At 41.5% G+C, this 15450-nt stretch overlaps 1 protein-coding gene across 1 annotated transcript in view; it reads left to right on the top strand.

Moving 5' to 3' along the window:
• Positions 1-15450, top strand: part of PAMR1 (peptidase domain containing associated with muscle regeneration 1) — an 80718-nt gene that overhangs the window by 56972 nt on the left and 8296 nt on the right. Inside the window, exon 7 of the mRNA XM_010831859.1 lies at positions 14254-14466. Within this exon, the coding sequence (XP_010830161.1) occupies positions 14254-14466 (213 nt within the window). The remainder of the gene's footprint in view (positions 1-14253; positions 14467-15450) is intronic.

The raw sequence follows: 15450 nt of genomic DNA, 5'->3' as shown, positions 1-15450 counted from the left end.
TGATTGCTGAGGACTCCATTATATGAATGTCTATCTAATCATATAATCATTCCATCGCTTAAGATGGACTTAATGTCATTTTTAATATTCTCACTATTATGAAAAAGGCTGAGATGAATAGCCTCACATGTTTCTTTGTTCACATGCAAAGGTATTTTGTAAAAAAATTCCTAGATGTCGAACTGTTAGTCCAAAGGTTACCCATATTTAAACTTTGGAGAGCTGTTGCCAAAGTGGTCACCAAAAGTCACTTTACCAGCTTACGAGACAAGCCATTATAAACACCAGTCCTCAAAATAAGAATTAGAACATGCATGTCAGCAGCTCAGTCTATGCTTGTCAAGTTGGAAATGGATTTATTTTCAAAGGAGTTCTCTGAGTCTGAGGGGAGATGTTTTGTTCAGATTTTGTGCGGTAGTAGATAAACAACCTGGAGAAGAAAATGGCAACCCACTCCAGTATTCTTACCTGGGAAATCCCATGAACAGAGGAGCCTGGCAGGCTACAGTCCATGGGGTCACGAAAAGACTTGGACCCGACTTAACCACTAAACGAGCAAGCAAGATGAACAAGAAGATACAATCAACACAGGTTTTCCCGTTGGGTTCCTGAGAAGGTGCGAGAGCCCTGAGGGCAGTCTTCACTGATTGCAACTCCACCTTCTCCTCAAGTTGTTTTCCAGGGAAGAACCACCTCCTCCTGCTCCCAGATGACCTCCTTTGAGAACAAAACAGGGGAGTTGCCCCTCCTGAGCTCTGGGGCCAAGCTAACCTCCTGCCAGCACCCTCTGCAACCCCAGCCTCCCTGGGCCACCATGTAGGAAACTGGGGCCCCTTTTTTTTTCCTCTGAAGTTTCCTGTTTCTTTGGATGGAACAGAAGGACAAAGTAAGTTCTTGAGTAAAGGGTCGGAGTCTTGTTTTGAAAGTAGAGAGTGAGGGGTTCACTGCCCGCTCCACTTTCCATGTCGTCTTTGTTCCTCTGGCCCAGTTGATGGTGCCGAGGTCTCCCCCCTGCATCCTAATGAAGGGCGATGAAACGGGCTAAATCTTGGGGCACAATGCTCACCCTGCGGGCTCAGACGCGCCTTTGAACAACACAAATCGGCTTCCACCAATTAAAGACAAATGGTGTCTCTGGATTCATTGGGGTTCTGGGGCATCAGGAGGTTTCCCACTAGCCTGTCCCGAGGACTGGGAAGAAAACAGCCTAGGATAAGAGGCACACTTTATACTTTAGCTTCAAAGGGCCAACCCGTGTTTCTCATCAAAATAAGTGACTGGGAACTTCGGGGTTTTCCGGGAGACCTTAATAGTGATGAATGTGCTGAGAACCCTTGTGGGTCACAGTCACCTCTCCCATCACAGGTAAATAATGGGCTGCAGGCTTGCTGGGATTAATGCGTATTTGTTCTAAGATCTCTTAGGGGAGACATTGTAAAAATGGAATTTTGTACTGGCTTCTTTAGAGTTCAAAAGCTCTGTTTCATCCTTAACATGTAGAAGACGGGTAAGAATGCCTTTGTCCACACTGGGATGACACAACCTAGGGTGGAGAGCTTGGACTCTGGTCAGAAAGACTTTGGTTTGGTTCTAAATCTGCGATTTACCAGCCTGGTAAGTCTTAAGCAAGTAATTTACCTCCTAGGAGTCTCAGTCTCACCACTTATAAATTCTAGGAAAATCTTATCAAGTTCTTCTCAGGGGTGATGGCAGGGAGGGAATGAGATGATCCATTTAAGATACTTGTGTATTGATACAGATAGTGATAGAATTATACTGAATTTAATAGAAGAAGTTATTCTTATGACTACTTCTGGGCCCTGTAGCCATTTAAAAGTTTGGCAGAAAGCAGGGATGTTCTAAGGGGTTAGGGCATCAGCACTTGTTTCTACAAACTAGATGATCATGACAAACCTTTCTCAGACTCTCAAGGTTTAAGAAAATTCTCCCAAGAGTTTCTGAGTTTTTTCTGTGAACTGTTCCTCCTGAATCATTGCCAGATGCTAAGGACTGCTACCATTACATCTGCATCCAGACAAGAAAGATTGGGTTTTAAAGGACAGGTAGATACTGCCAATGCCATTGTCATAAAGAAACCCTGGATCCCAGGAGTAGACACGCACAGTGGCACTATGGATGGGGAGTCTCTGTAGCCAGAACAGCCAGAATAGGGGGCTGTTGGAGATGAAACATGGAGTAATAGCAGGGGGAACTGCATTGGGAAACTCTGGGACAGGTTGCCCCAAGCATCATGTTAGTTGGTCAGCCTCCTTATTCCTCATGGTTCTTTTTTAATGGTCACTCATTAACATGAAGTGGACTCTATGTCTGTCCCCTGTGGTTATACAGGAGACCAAGTCTCCAGAGCATCCCTTGCATATTAAATTAGAGCAACAGGGCAGAAAAGAGAATTCACGGTCTGGCTGGAGAGGACATGAGGGGTATAAGGATAACTTCATAAAAAAACAGTTCCTGGGGATCCACTGTTATTACCCACCAGCACTCAGTAACCCAGAGCCTTTGGAGATGGAAGGAGCCCTGGGAGGATGCTTAGCTAGTAGTCTGCTTCCTTCTTACACTTCCTATACCGGAGCCTCCCATCTGCTGTCTCTCTGTAACATGGAGATGAATCTCTGCCACCCCTCTTAGCGTGTTTGGAGGGATGCTGTCTCATTTGGATTTAGATCTGGAAATCCAAAGTGGTCACTGAACACAGTAGAAGCTGCCCTTTCATAACTATCTAATATTTGCTTGCTTTTATAATTCAGGGAGAAAATTTCCTTATCATTTGAATCTTTTTTTGTTGGATAAATCTGAGTCTACATAGACCAAATGACATGTTAGCCTTAACTCTGCTCGGCTCCATGAATCTGTGGCCTTTTAGTCAAGGCATTGCCTCTTCTCACTCAGAGTAAGATGATTAGGATTGGTATATATGGGGTGCATTTTGCTGGTCAGCAATTGTTTTAGTGATGGATGGCGTTCTAGCCAAATAGTAAGAGGACAGATCAAGCCTCATAAACAGCTTCAGCCTGACTGACTCTGAGAGCTTGGGATGGAGTGCCCATCAGTGTGGGATGGGCCGAGTCTACCACTGTTTTACTAAGACACTGCTTCCACTTGCCTGCTCCTTGTGGGGACCCCCTTGGCTTTTGCTTTGGCAGACAAGGTCCCTGAGGCAGGACTTCATGCAGGGGTAGGATTTATTTTGGTTTTGGGTTAAGAAGTAACCCGTCAGAGCTGGGATGGACTATATGCCCATAGAGGGAAGTGGTGGGAAGATAAGAAGAGTAGAAAAACTTGAGAGCAAAGCCGAATTACCTTCTGATGGAAGCAACTTACCTGCTATCGCAGACCCCGAGACCGACTCCAGCCACTTGACAGAAGTTACAGTGTTCCCATTTTCCTTAAAAACTTCTGCCTTGTGGGGCATTCACCACCTGTCCCTCACCCTGCTTCAGAAGATGAAAGCTTCTTTTCTGCAAAACACAAGGCATGTTTATTGATATCCAAGTATTAAAAATGACAATGGTAGTTATTCTGTGCATTCTCAATATAGACCAGACTCAGTGCTCTGTGTGACACTGTCCCATTTAATTGTCACCACATCCCCCTGGGGTAGGTACTGTGATCCTCCCCACTTTGCAGACTCATCCAACCAGACATTTTTGAGTGTCTGTTAGTTGAGTGTCTGTTATCTTACCAGGCACTGGTAAGGTAAGGCAGGGCTCTTTGGTGTATTTTCCTGCTTCATTTGGCAGAACTGTACAGCAGTTCCAATTTTAGCCCTTTTCTGGCACACAGGAGAGTGGTCATGCCATGCGTTTCTCGGATACTACTACTTCTAGAAAGGTGTTTGGTAATGATGGTGATGATGAGAGTTACTAAGTGGGCAGGATCTCAGGACTCGAATGTCCTCTGAAGCTCAGGACTCCTCTGCAAGGTCATCCTCTCTATCCCCAAGGCTAAACGGAATTTCCTTGTTTGGACTATTTTCACCGTGAGCATACTTCACGTTTGAAAAGTTGACGATGAATGCCCCTGGGGGACATTTCCCCTAGTAGTTTAGGGTTATTACCTACCTGTCCAGCCCCATCCCCTGGAGCTGACTCAGAAACACTCTGAAATTCGAGGGAGCCCTCAGAAGACCTACTGAGCACATCCACCAGGTAGAAGACGACTAAGTTTCTATAGTTATGTAAGCTACCCATCGACTGTACCAAATGAGGATGTTGATTTTGAACAAAAGCAAAGTAACCAGGACTTTCTGAGGATTTTTTGAAGCGGACCCGTCTCTTAGGCACAGGGAGTTTCAGCTGTCTAATGAAATAGGCCATCTAAACACCAGAAAAGTGGTATCCGAAAGACACAGTGTACCAGGAGCCAAGGACAATACTGATTAAGATCAAGTAGCTAATTGAAAGCCTCAGCCTCCAAATTGCTGCCAGATGAACAAATAGCAGTGTGTGCAGTCCAAGTATAATTTCACATGGGCACTGTCTCATTCACAACCTTGGAAGGCTGGAAAACATCAGGGGGGCAGAGTTCCATCAGCTGGACAGGGATAAAAAGGGTTTTCAGTGGAGGGGTTATATCACCAGTTGGTGTCATTGTTCCTGGTTGGGGAAGATGTTTTGGAGGTAAAAGATGTTGGATCCAGAGGCACCAGACTCAGATACAAACTGAACAGGAAGAAGTGCTAAAGGGATTCAAGCCTATCCGAAGGCTGTCTCTGGGTGTTGGTCTCATATTAAGTTAGGTTTCCAGGATGAACGAAGTCCCAGTAAGAAAGTTAATGCTTTATATATAAATAATATATGTATTTTAGAAAACTTATGAATTTTTGCCCAACTAAAAAATTTGTGACATTTTGATTCCACTTGTTTGACTTAGTATGAATAGAATGCTAGATTTCTAATTAAAAAAACAGATATGCAATAAGCAACAAAGGTTTACTGTATAGCACAGGGAACTATAGCAATATCTTGTAATAATCTCTAATGGAAATAATTTAAAAATAATATATTGTATATGTATAACTGAATTACCTTACTGTGCACCTGAAACATTGTAAGTCAACTATACTTCAATAAAATATACATATTAAGGGAAAAAAAGAAAGTTAATGCATTTTCCAAATAGAACTGAAATTATCACAAATTGTTCCTTTGAATTTGGTGACAAGTGAGAACGGGTGGATAGCAGAGTATCTGAAGAGTTGAGGCTAATACCCCAGCTCACACTGCCAGCTGGATAATGGAGTCCTGAATGTTGTTGACTTTGGATCTGTGTCTGGAACTCTCAAGATACTCTTATAGCTCTAATAGTTCCTGTTAAAGAGACAGAGTGGTCCCCTTAGTGTTTTGCTCAGGTGACTCTCTCATTACCCTAAATGTATCATTAATATAAAATTTGAGGAAAAAAATGTATGACTTTTTAGGTGCAGTTTTGTAAAAGACATCAAACCATTTTTGTAAGCAATCAGCTTGCCAGGTGTTGCTAGTGGTAAAGAATCTGCTTGCCAATGCAGGAGATGCAAGGGACGCGTGTTCTATCCCTAGGTTGGGAAGATCTCCTGGAAGACGAAAATGGCAAACCACACTAGGATTCTTGCCTGGAGAATCCCATGCACAGAGGAGCCTGAAGCGCTATAGTCCATGGGGCTGTGAAGTGTCAGACACAACTGAGCGACTGAACACACACACACAGGGTATAAATAATAATTAAAGTAAGAGAGTTTAGAAGTGGGACAAGAACAGAGAAGGAGTACTCTATATGGGATGAAAGAGTAAGTTCAACGTTTGCATCAGATGAAATGATCAGCCTCAGAAAGTCTGCGATTCTGAGTTTCTTGGCAGCAAAGGCAAAAAAGAGAAAGGCCTTCGCTGGTATAGCTCTCATTGTATATTAACGGAAAGCAAATACAAGTTCATTTGCAGATGCAAATATTGTTTGTGTTATTTTAATCCCTAATTCTTTCCTCTCCTTATCTAAAGGTGAGTGCTGGAGAAGTGTTTTTCACTTCAACTTTGTAAATAACAGAAATTTAACCTTTTTTATACCAAACGTGTAAAAACTGGGTTCTTCCACCTTCCTGGGAAAAACAAAAGGTAGCTAGACTTTATTATGCCAACACTATTACTGTTGACCCAGTGATCTCCAGCCCCAGGCTCCTGCAACTCTGCCTAAGGGCTTTCTCTGGTTCTCAGAGTCCATTGACTCATATATGAGCAAAGACTGGAGTGCTGAGGAACTAATGTTCATCTCATCATCCTTCAACAAATAATTGATGGTGGTCTGTAGGTAATAACTCATATCCATTGCTCTCTGGGTAGTATGACTCTGAGGCATAGTCTACACTGTCTCCCAGAGTTTCCCAATGGCATTGAAACTCCATTGCCCCCAGTAGTAACTTTCTTAATAATAAAAACTTTTGTGTCTTACTTCCCTACACTACTTTTGGCCCTTCTTGACCTGGGTTCAATCCCTGGGTCGAGAAGTTCCCTGGAGAAGGAAATGGCAACCTACTCCAGTACTCTTGCCTGGAAAATCCCATGGACGGAGGAGCTTGGTGTCCATGGGGTCGCAAAGAGTTGGACACAACTGAGTGACTTCACTTTCTTTCTTTGGGATCACCACCTACATAAGCTGCTTATACTCAAATCTGTCTCTCCCAGCCTGCTTCTAGAAGAACCCAACCTAAAATAATTTGTGAAGATATTTCTCTGAGGAGCTAACTTAATAGAGTTATAGAGCTCAAGTCAGCTAGATCACTATTTGGTTGGTTCTTTAAAATATTGTGTAAGACATTGATCAATGCTAAGTAACATACATTTCAGGATTACATTGTCTAAAGGATGCTCAAAGTATGATTGTATTATTGATTTAAAAAGATTCAATGTTAAATCCAAGAATTGATCTCTCTCTCTTTTGTCTTTTTCACTCTCACACACACACTGTTCTCGGTGTGAAAGAGCCAGCCCAGTCCTTTGTGAGATGGGGTAGTACAAGTGAGTGGAGACACCAGTAATGTTTCTAGAGAGAGCCTATAATGTCTCCCAAAGGACTTAAAATCTGAAGGATTTGGTCATCCTCTGCCATCTACCATTTTTCAGACACGTGTTAGAAAGTGGCTGCTCTCATCGTAAGGAAGCATCACCGGGTCTGTGCTAATTGCGTCCTCTTTCCTAATTGTGCCCTTGATCAGTTGGTCTCACTGCATTAACTGTAACACGTGCCCTGGTTAAATGGTAGTCTCTGTGTCAACACATCTGTCTAGTATCACAAGGAGAACACACATGTGATACAACAGATTCCAACAAATCCCAAATGATTATTCTTAGCATAAGCATCTAAAATAGAGCCTGGTTCCATTTCACCCAGGTGTCTGCCTGTAGATTAAGAGGTTATCTTTCAGGCAACACAAAGGCTGAGTTGTATCAACCCAGTTAATCGTACCTGATGGAATCTTTGGTGCAACCCAGACCACCATCAATTGCTGTGGTTGGCTAGTATTTTCTGAGACCACCCCCCTACACCTCTTTAAATTATTTAAGGCCCCAGTGATTACCTTTACTTTATTCTCTGGTTAGACCTTCCTATGTTCTGATATAATTTTATAAGCAAAGTTAGACACTAGTCTTTTAGGATGAAATGGTGCTAATGAAAATAATTATATATGTGTGTCTCCATTCCCCTGAAGACTTGGGGGTTAAGTCTCTGGAAGGCCTCAAACCATTTTTTAATAAGTGCTTACATAAGCACTTATTTTAATAAGGCAGGGGAGGGCCTTGGGTTGTCTGGGTTTAAATGAAAATTTTTCATTAAAATTACAGAAGCACATCTGCCAATACCTGATTCTGCTGGACACAGAGGAGGCGCCCATTGAATAGAGGATGCAAGAAAAGTCATCAGTGATACCAACAGCCAACGGCAATTCACAAGCCTTTACAGAAAGACATATTGGGCTTCCAGAAAGAAAAGTGGTGGTTGAATTCTTTGGTTCCTAGGGGCTTTTTTCTATGTATTATCTCCAAATTTGAACTTACAGCTTTGAGAAGAAAGGAAAAGACAAATACTCATGAATCTGGTGTATCATATTGAAATTCTAAATTCATTCATAAAAAGGCATTTTGTGAGCAAGGATAGAGTAATATAATGGAACAAGCAGTCTGCTTTCTTGCCACAGCTGGATCTGCCCTCTGAATTCTGTGATCGTTAGGGTGATGGGAAATGGACCGTCTCCCTAAATTAGGAATGAAGAGTATGAACTTCCTTTTGTTATGGTCAGTGTAGTTGATCTGAGCAGAGGGCACGAAGAAGGCGGTGTTACTTGTGTGCACCAAAAAGCTGCTTCTCCTTATAATGTCTCTACAGTATCCTGATATACTTCTTGATGTCTCTATCATCATGTCCATTTTTTATGGTAATGGTCCATAAAACCTTCTGGACCTGGTCATCTTAGCTATTATACCTTATGCTGAGTATGAATCTTAGTGGACCAATCAGGGGAGAAAAGGATATAACTTTATTTGCTTTAAATCAACTTAAGTCCAACTCTAAGACCCACAATTCAGGCCTATGGGAAGTTCAGTCATTGCTGGGGCCATCTCTGTACCCCAGGGTTGCAAAAGGTCCCTGGCTTTACACAGACAGCAGCAAATCAGTAAGGAGAATCCTTGGATGGTGTATTCTGGGTCCACACTGTTCAGCTTGGGGAAGTCCATGTCTTAAAGCTCCTGTTCCCTTCAGGTCAAAACAGCCCTACTGATGGAGCCTGGGGGATGGGATGCTGGAGTCTGAGACTATCTGTGAAGGCTGGAGACCCTCTGATGAGATGTGACCTTTCTAGTTGCCCTGCCAGTCATCCTCCCCAAGATCTCCTAGGAGTGCGGAAAGCCAAGCAAGCCCCGTGCCAGGGGTTGACTTAACCACCTCTTGGGCTTCTCATCACTCCCAGGAGTGCTGCCATGGGGAGGCATGAAGGGTTCTGATGCCCAGGGCTAAGAAAACAGAACTCCCCAAACCAGGTCCTGAGCCACATTTGGGTCCACATGATTTATTAAAGGAAGTACCTTCAGGATCAACCACTAAGGAAGTTGCAGAAGGAAAATGGGAAAGAGGAACAAGCCAAGCATGAGTGATTTTAACTGAACTCCCAGACTCAGCCCCATCCTGTAAGGTGCTGGGAAGTGTAAACCACACCTTGAAGAACAGGAATGGGGCCTTTGTGCTTCCGCACCCATCTGTCACTGGCTACAGGCAACCCTGGGGTGAGCATGAAGGGGCCAAAAATCTAGGCATTTTTTAGCTCTTCATTTGGGTGAGATGGTGCCCATGCCCAAGGGCAGTCTGTGAAGGTGGCAGGTGCCAGCTCTCAGCAGCAAAGCACATGTATAGAAGCAGAGCTTGGGAAAGGATAAGAGGAGACCTCGATGGGGCATCAACAGTGATCACTACAAGAGCCCTGCAAAGCTATTGCATCTCCTCTGTAAAGTGGTACCACAGTGAACTGCCTAATACTGCTGTTCTGAAGAGCAAAGAAGACAAGGGAGAGAAGGTCTTTTTAAAAACGTTTATCTGAAACAGTGTTGCAGAGAAGTGCATCCTGAGTACTGCCTATGCTTACAAGGTAGCATGTAAAGGCATGCTAAACTTAATGTGTTTATATCCCTAGGCTGAGTCCCCAAAGTAATAGGACAATGTGCTATTTATGACTAATTATGGAATATTTTATTTAGCAAAGCAGGAGTTTGATGCTCCTTCACACCAGTGTTGCAGATGTTTTAAATTCTCATTTGGCTTTGTGTGAAAACATCCATCCCACCGAGGAGAAATGAAATCAAAAGCACTTGAAACATCAAATAGGAAAGAATCATGAGTCTGTTCAGTGGGGAGATACAGAGGTTTCTAAACAGAGAACCCACAGGGAGAAAAGAGAGATAGCTTTGAAATCTAACCCTAGGGAGATGCTCTGATGAGATGCAGATGGTCTATGAACCCAACAGGTAGAGGTCTAAACCGGGAGAGAAAAGGACGGATGCGGAAGTCTTAGAATTCTCTTCAAAAGCATCAGAGGAGAAGGTGTAGCTTTGAAAAGCACAGGAAATAAATGAGGGAAGAGAGACTAATGCTCAGTAGATGTTTGATGTAAGAGTATAATTTTAAGGCTTCATTACACAGGATTAAAATAGATGAATGTAGAGACCATGCTTGGTGTGCCCAGAAGTCTGAATCAACACACTAGACCCAGATCTGGAAACCCATCGCATTGCCAAGAGACCAAAAAGTATTGCTTTGTACTTGAAAAGGTTCAATAATTAGATTCCTTTATGGATTTTTCCTTAAGGTGTATGCATTTGGGGAATTGATTTTTAAAGGCAGTTGGATGCTTTGTAAATAAAGGCAAACAAGGGAAGTAGAGACTATGTGTAGTTTAAATTGCTACTCAAAACCAGACCAACCAGAAAAGTGTTATTATCTTGCTTCGTAGACAAGGAAAACAAGACCTGAAAAGATTAATTTTCCTAGGCCCTAGTTTATTAAGTGGAAGAATGAGTACATTTTGGCCTTTATTCTTTCTACCCACACACAGACATTTGTTGAATACCTGTGTATTTGAGCCTATAGCTATCTGATCCTGGAGGCCACTATTTTTCCGCCAGAGTCTAGTGACAAAACATTTAAATCTGAGTTCATGGAACGTGGGATTACACTCTGGTTATGCAGGATGGTAAAGAGATTTGCGGGGGGCAGAGAGGGTCTGGGAGCACACACAAAAAAGGCATGAAGACTTAATGTAGATTTATAGGCTTAGTGGGGGATACCCAAACCATCTCCCTGACACTTTAAAAAATAATAGCTATAGGACAACAACAAAATTATAAAATACAAAATCTTATGGCTACACTTTCTGATTATAAAACTTGAAAAAATAGTAGAAAGAAGCAAGAAACATTGTCAAAGTTACAAACCAGAGATACTGACTGCAATTATTTTAAAGTATGCTTTTCCAGTCCTTTTATTCCTTTGGCTGCTTAAATTTTCTTTCTTTGGTTTTGATTTTGATTTTGAACAGCTTTATACGCTATGTCTGTGTGTGATTTTCTTCATACTTATCTGGCTTGGGACCTTGTAAATCTGTAGGTCAGTGTCTTTCATCAGAAAAATGTCAGTTATCTCTTTACATGCTGGTTTTCCTCCATTCTCTCTCTTTTCTTCTGGGATGCCAGTTACATGCATTTATTAACCTTCTTACTATATCTTTACATTTTCCTGTACATTTTTCATCTTTTTGTCTCTTAGGCTTCATACTGAGTCTTTTCTTTGAAGCTATCTTTCAGTTTGTCAGTACCCTTCAGTTGTATCTGATTTGCTATTAAACTCATCCAGTGAATTTTTTACTTTATGTCATTATAACTTATGTGTTCTAGATTTCTCCTTAGGTTACTTTTTAAGGTGAAAGTTTTCTTCCAAAGTCCTCAATTTTATATTTTATTTCCTTGAATATTTTCAGTCTATTTTTAAGTCGTGTCAGACAACTCCATTATCTGAATCCTTTATGAATCTATTTCTAACATCTACATTTCTCTTGAATTTCAGCCACATGGTCTCACCTTCCATTGAACCTTCCCTTGGAAGCATCATCCTGCTCAACCCTGGTCATATTTCATGAGCATAACTTAAAACCAAATGAAAGAGAAGTAGACAAGAAAAGTAGGCATGTGTCTTGATTTCAGACATGTCATGTTAGAAAGGAATATGCATTTAAGAATTATAGAAATGTGGCAGAATTCCTCCACCTTGGGCAGACGTGTTTAGATATCCTGAGTCTGTTGCCCTTTAAATCTTCCTTTAAACCCTTTTCAATGACATGAAGAACCTGGATTGTCATGAGGCTTTATTACCTGGAAGGGCTTGAGAACTCTCCAAGGTTCCTGCCAGTTAAACCCACATGAAATGTAATAGAAATCGGACCCATCTCACACGTAAGAGATCATGAAGTGGAAGCCTAATGGACCGTGAAGGTACTTACTTCTAAGCGGAGAAAAATCCAATGATTAGGCTTACAGGAAAAGTGATTTCTTGTATTCTCACTGAGGCTGACATGGCTAGAGGCTAGTTCATTTTCTTTCCGTATTCCAGGACAGGCCTTAAATATCACTCAGTCTTTCTTGGCTGTGATCTCTAGCAAGCAAAGTTCAAAATGAATGAGGAGCTACACTTGAATTACACAAGTCATAGCCCTTTGATAGTCTAACTGGTCACAGACTGAAGTCTCTGCGGGTACCATACAGCTGGTGGATGGGGACTGTGACCAAGGCAAGAATGTGATCCTGTCTAAGTAGAGAGTTCCGCCCTGCACCACCTGATTCTTGCCGTGTGTGAATATAGACCCAGGGTTTCCAGAGCTAAATTTTGTCAGAAGCTAGTAACACAGATTTTTATAAGACATTGTCTGATTTTTATGTTGACAACGAATTCCACTCTCTGAAACTTGCAGGTATGACATATGTTTTTGGGATGATTGAAGTCTGTGGGCTCTTCCAGTTGTTTCCGGGCTATGTATTCAGCTTCAACTGAGTCTGTACTATAAGACGGTGGCCCGTCAATGAAGCAATACGGAAGGCTCTTTCTGCCTCTTCGTTCCACATCATCCAGGGATTCCTAGAAGTATAAGCACTGGGATTTTTCTGAGTCCACTTGAAGCTTCAAAAAGTACAGTGCCTTCTCTATGCCATTTTGGTATTTTTAAACAACTCACTCAGTGAGATCCCTTTTTGACATTTAAAATGGGACTTTGGCATCAACCACAGGGAGATCGCGCAGAATGCATAGTCCAAAGCACACAGTGTCATTGAGATCATCTGTCATGTGAGCTATGAGCAGTCTTAGAGTAGACAAACCAGGAGCTTGACCAGTTTTAGCAACTTTGCCAAATTGCACATAGGAACAATGCATTAATTTTTAGTTCTGAAATATTATAGAAGCGTTATATGAATGGATATCCATTTCTTGCCTGGAGGCAAGCAAGCAGGTTATTTGAAAAGTAACTGGGACACTTAAGGGAAGAAAAGAATGTCCGATGCGTAACTGAGTTGTGTGGAGACTGTTTTATAATGTGCTCAGTTGTGTCTGACTCTGCTACCTCGCCAGACACCTCTGTCCATGGTATTTTTCAGGCAAGAATGCTGGAGTGGGTGGCCATTTCCTGCTCCAGGGGATCTTCCTGGATGAGAGATCAAACGTGTGTCTCCTGTATTGGCAGGCGGATTCTTTACCACTGAGCCACCTGGGAAAGCCCCTGTTTTATAGGGATGAGCCCATATCTTAGAAAAATGATTAAAAAGAGACTAGAGAGCCTGATGGAGTGATTGTTATCTAAACTCAGTAATTAAAGGTTGAATTCTAAGGGGACTTACTCTGTATCCTTAGGCAAGTAATATTCAGTATTGTACCATAATCCATTTGAGAAAAATATATTGTCTAGCTGATCGAATATTTCCAGGATATATCTACTATCCTGTTCGGTGCTCAGGATAGCTTTGTTGATGCCAATTTTACTCTAAGTAGCTGTGCAGTATGAATGAGAGAATAGAGATCTCCTATAATGAGTATTGTTAAATGTTTAGATGGAAAGTTCTATTTGGAGATTAAGGGACTTTGTTGTATCTCTGAATTTATATTGCCTCTAGTGTTTTTTAATTACAACTTTTAACACACCCAGTGTTCTGGCAGATGAAATAGAAAATCTAAATTCATAAATGTACTCTCATTTCTAATCTATTCTACTTTCTGGGTACAACACAAATAGGAAACTGAATAGTCTGGTTTAATTGCCCAAGCTTTAGGGAACGAAGAAGATGATATTACAATACTGAATACCAACAATCCTTGCATACTGAGCATAAAATCTAGGCAAAATGTTTATTTTGTCCAGGCCTGTCCAGATTTCACAATTTGGGAAGCAAATGAATGTGATTACATGAGAGCCTGATGTGCTGTCAAATTTATATATATATATATGGTGTGAAACAGTTCTCAATTTAAGAATAAATTGTTAAAACAAGAAGATATGCCTAATGCATGGATTTTTCTGTTATGCATTTTCTCTTGGTAATTCCTTTGAGTACCATTGTTAGCAGGCTCCATATCACTGCATTTTTAATTCAATGAGACGTGAAAAGATTCAGTGCTAAAATGGAATGCTTCAGACTCTTAATAACGCTCCTTTTCTTTTCTTTTCACTTTCAGTCCTTGAAGAAAGAAACTGCTCAGACCCTGGGGACCCAGTCAATGGGTACAAGAAAATTACAGGAGGCCCTGGGCTTATCCATGGGCACTATGCAAAAATCGGCACCGTCCTGACCTTCTTTTGTAACAGCTCCTATGTTCTCAGTGGTAATGAGATGAGAACTTGCCAGCAGAATGGAGAGTGGTCAGGGAAACAGCCAATCTGCATAAAAGGTGACTGGCAAATATTTCTGAAGTCTGTAGAGATAAATGGAGTTGCTGAACATTTTGGTAGCTCCCATACCTGTTTTTGAAGCCCTGGGGGAAAAAATTGCCTGTCTCTTTTAAGTTCTCACTGAAACCATACATTCTTCTTATTTTGGTGTGTCAAAAACACATCCATAAAACATGTGCTTCTTTTTTAGACCGCCAAAGGACCAGTTTATCCTCATCACAATGTCTTGATGTGATCAAGAAGAGTGATGTAGTTATCAGAGCAGTTTAGAGAGATGACAAGGCTGAGTTTTTTATGTGTAACCCCAAGGATAGAACTGAAACAATTAATATGCATTTATATGACTACATTTATCTACTCTCTGTGCAACATTAAATCAATGCAAGAAATAAAAGACACAATAGACACATCATCCCTGCCAGCCTGTGTGGAGGGAGGTTTGAAATGTTAAAATGTTTAAAAGCATCTTTAAAAGACAATAAACCCTTGAACATTCAAAGGAGAGTTATAGAGCAAATGAGTAGTGTGTATTCTGAGAAATATGAGCTCCAGTTCTCCTGCAGCAGGGAGGACTGGAGCCCCTTTGGGAAGCAGGGAAGGACTTACTGAGATAAAGAGGAGTTGGGATGGTATTCCACTTGGAGGACAAAAAGTGGTATAGGCAGAAGTGAAGGAATCATGGTAAGTAGAAAAAATCAGTCAATCGGGGAATCTGGGAGGTAAATTTTAAAAGGTAGTTTGAGACCAGAACAAATGGGACATTGCATAAGGAAGTTTGGACCTGACTCCATGACAGTAGGCATGTGTAGTTTCTTTTATACATATATCATGTATACATGATATATATATAAATATGCACTTTTATTTATCTACTTTTTATTTGTTTTTGGCTGTGCTGGGTCTTCGTTGCTGTGTGGGTTTTTCTCTAGTTGTGGAGAGCGGAGGCTGCTCTTTGTTGGAGTGGCTTTTTTTTTTTTTGAGGG

Source organism: Bison bison, unplaced genomic scaffold, assembly GCF_000754665.1.
Source record: "Bison bison bison isolate TAMUID 2011002044 unplaced genomic scaffold, Bison_UMD1.0 scf7180017864531, whole genome shotgun sequence".
Taxonomy (NCBI): Eukaryota; Metazoa; Chordata; class Mammalia; order Artiodactyla; family Bovidae; genus Bison; species Bison bison.
The sequence above is the reverse complement of the archived record's forward strand: the minus strand, read 5'-3'. Positions and strand labels throughout refer to the sequence as shown.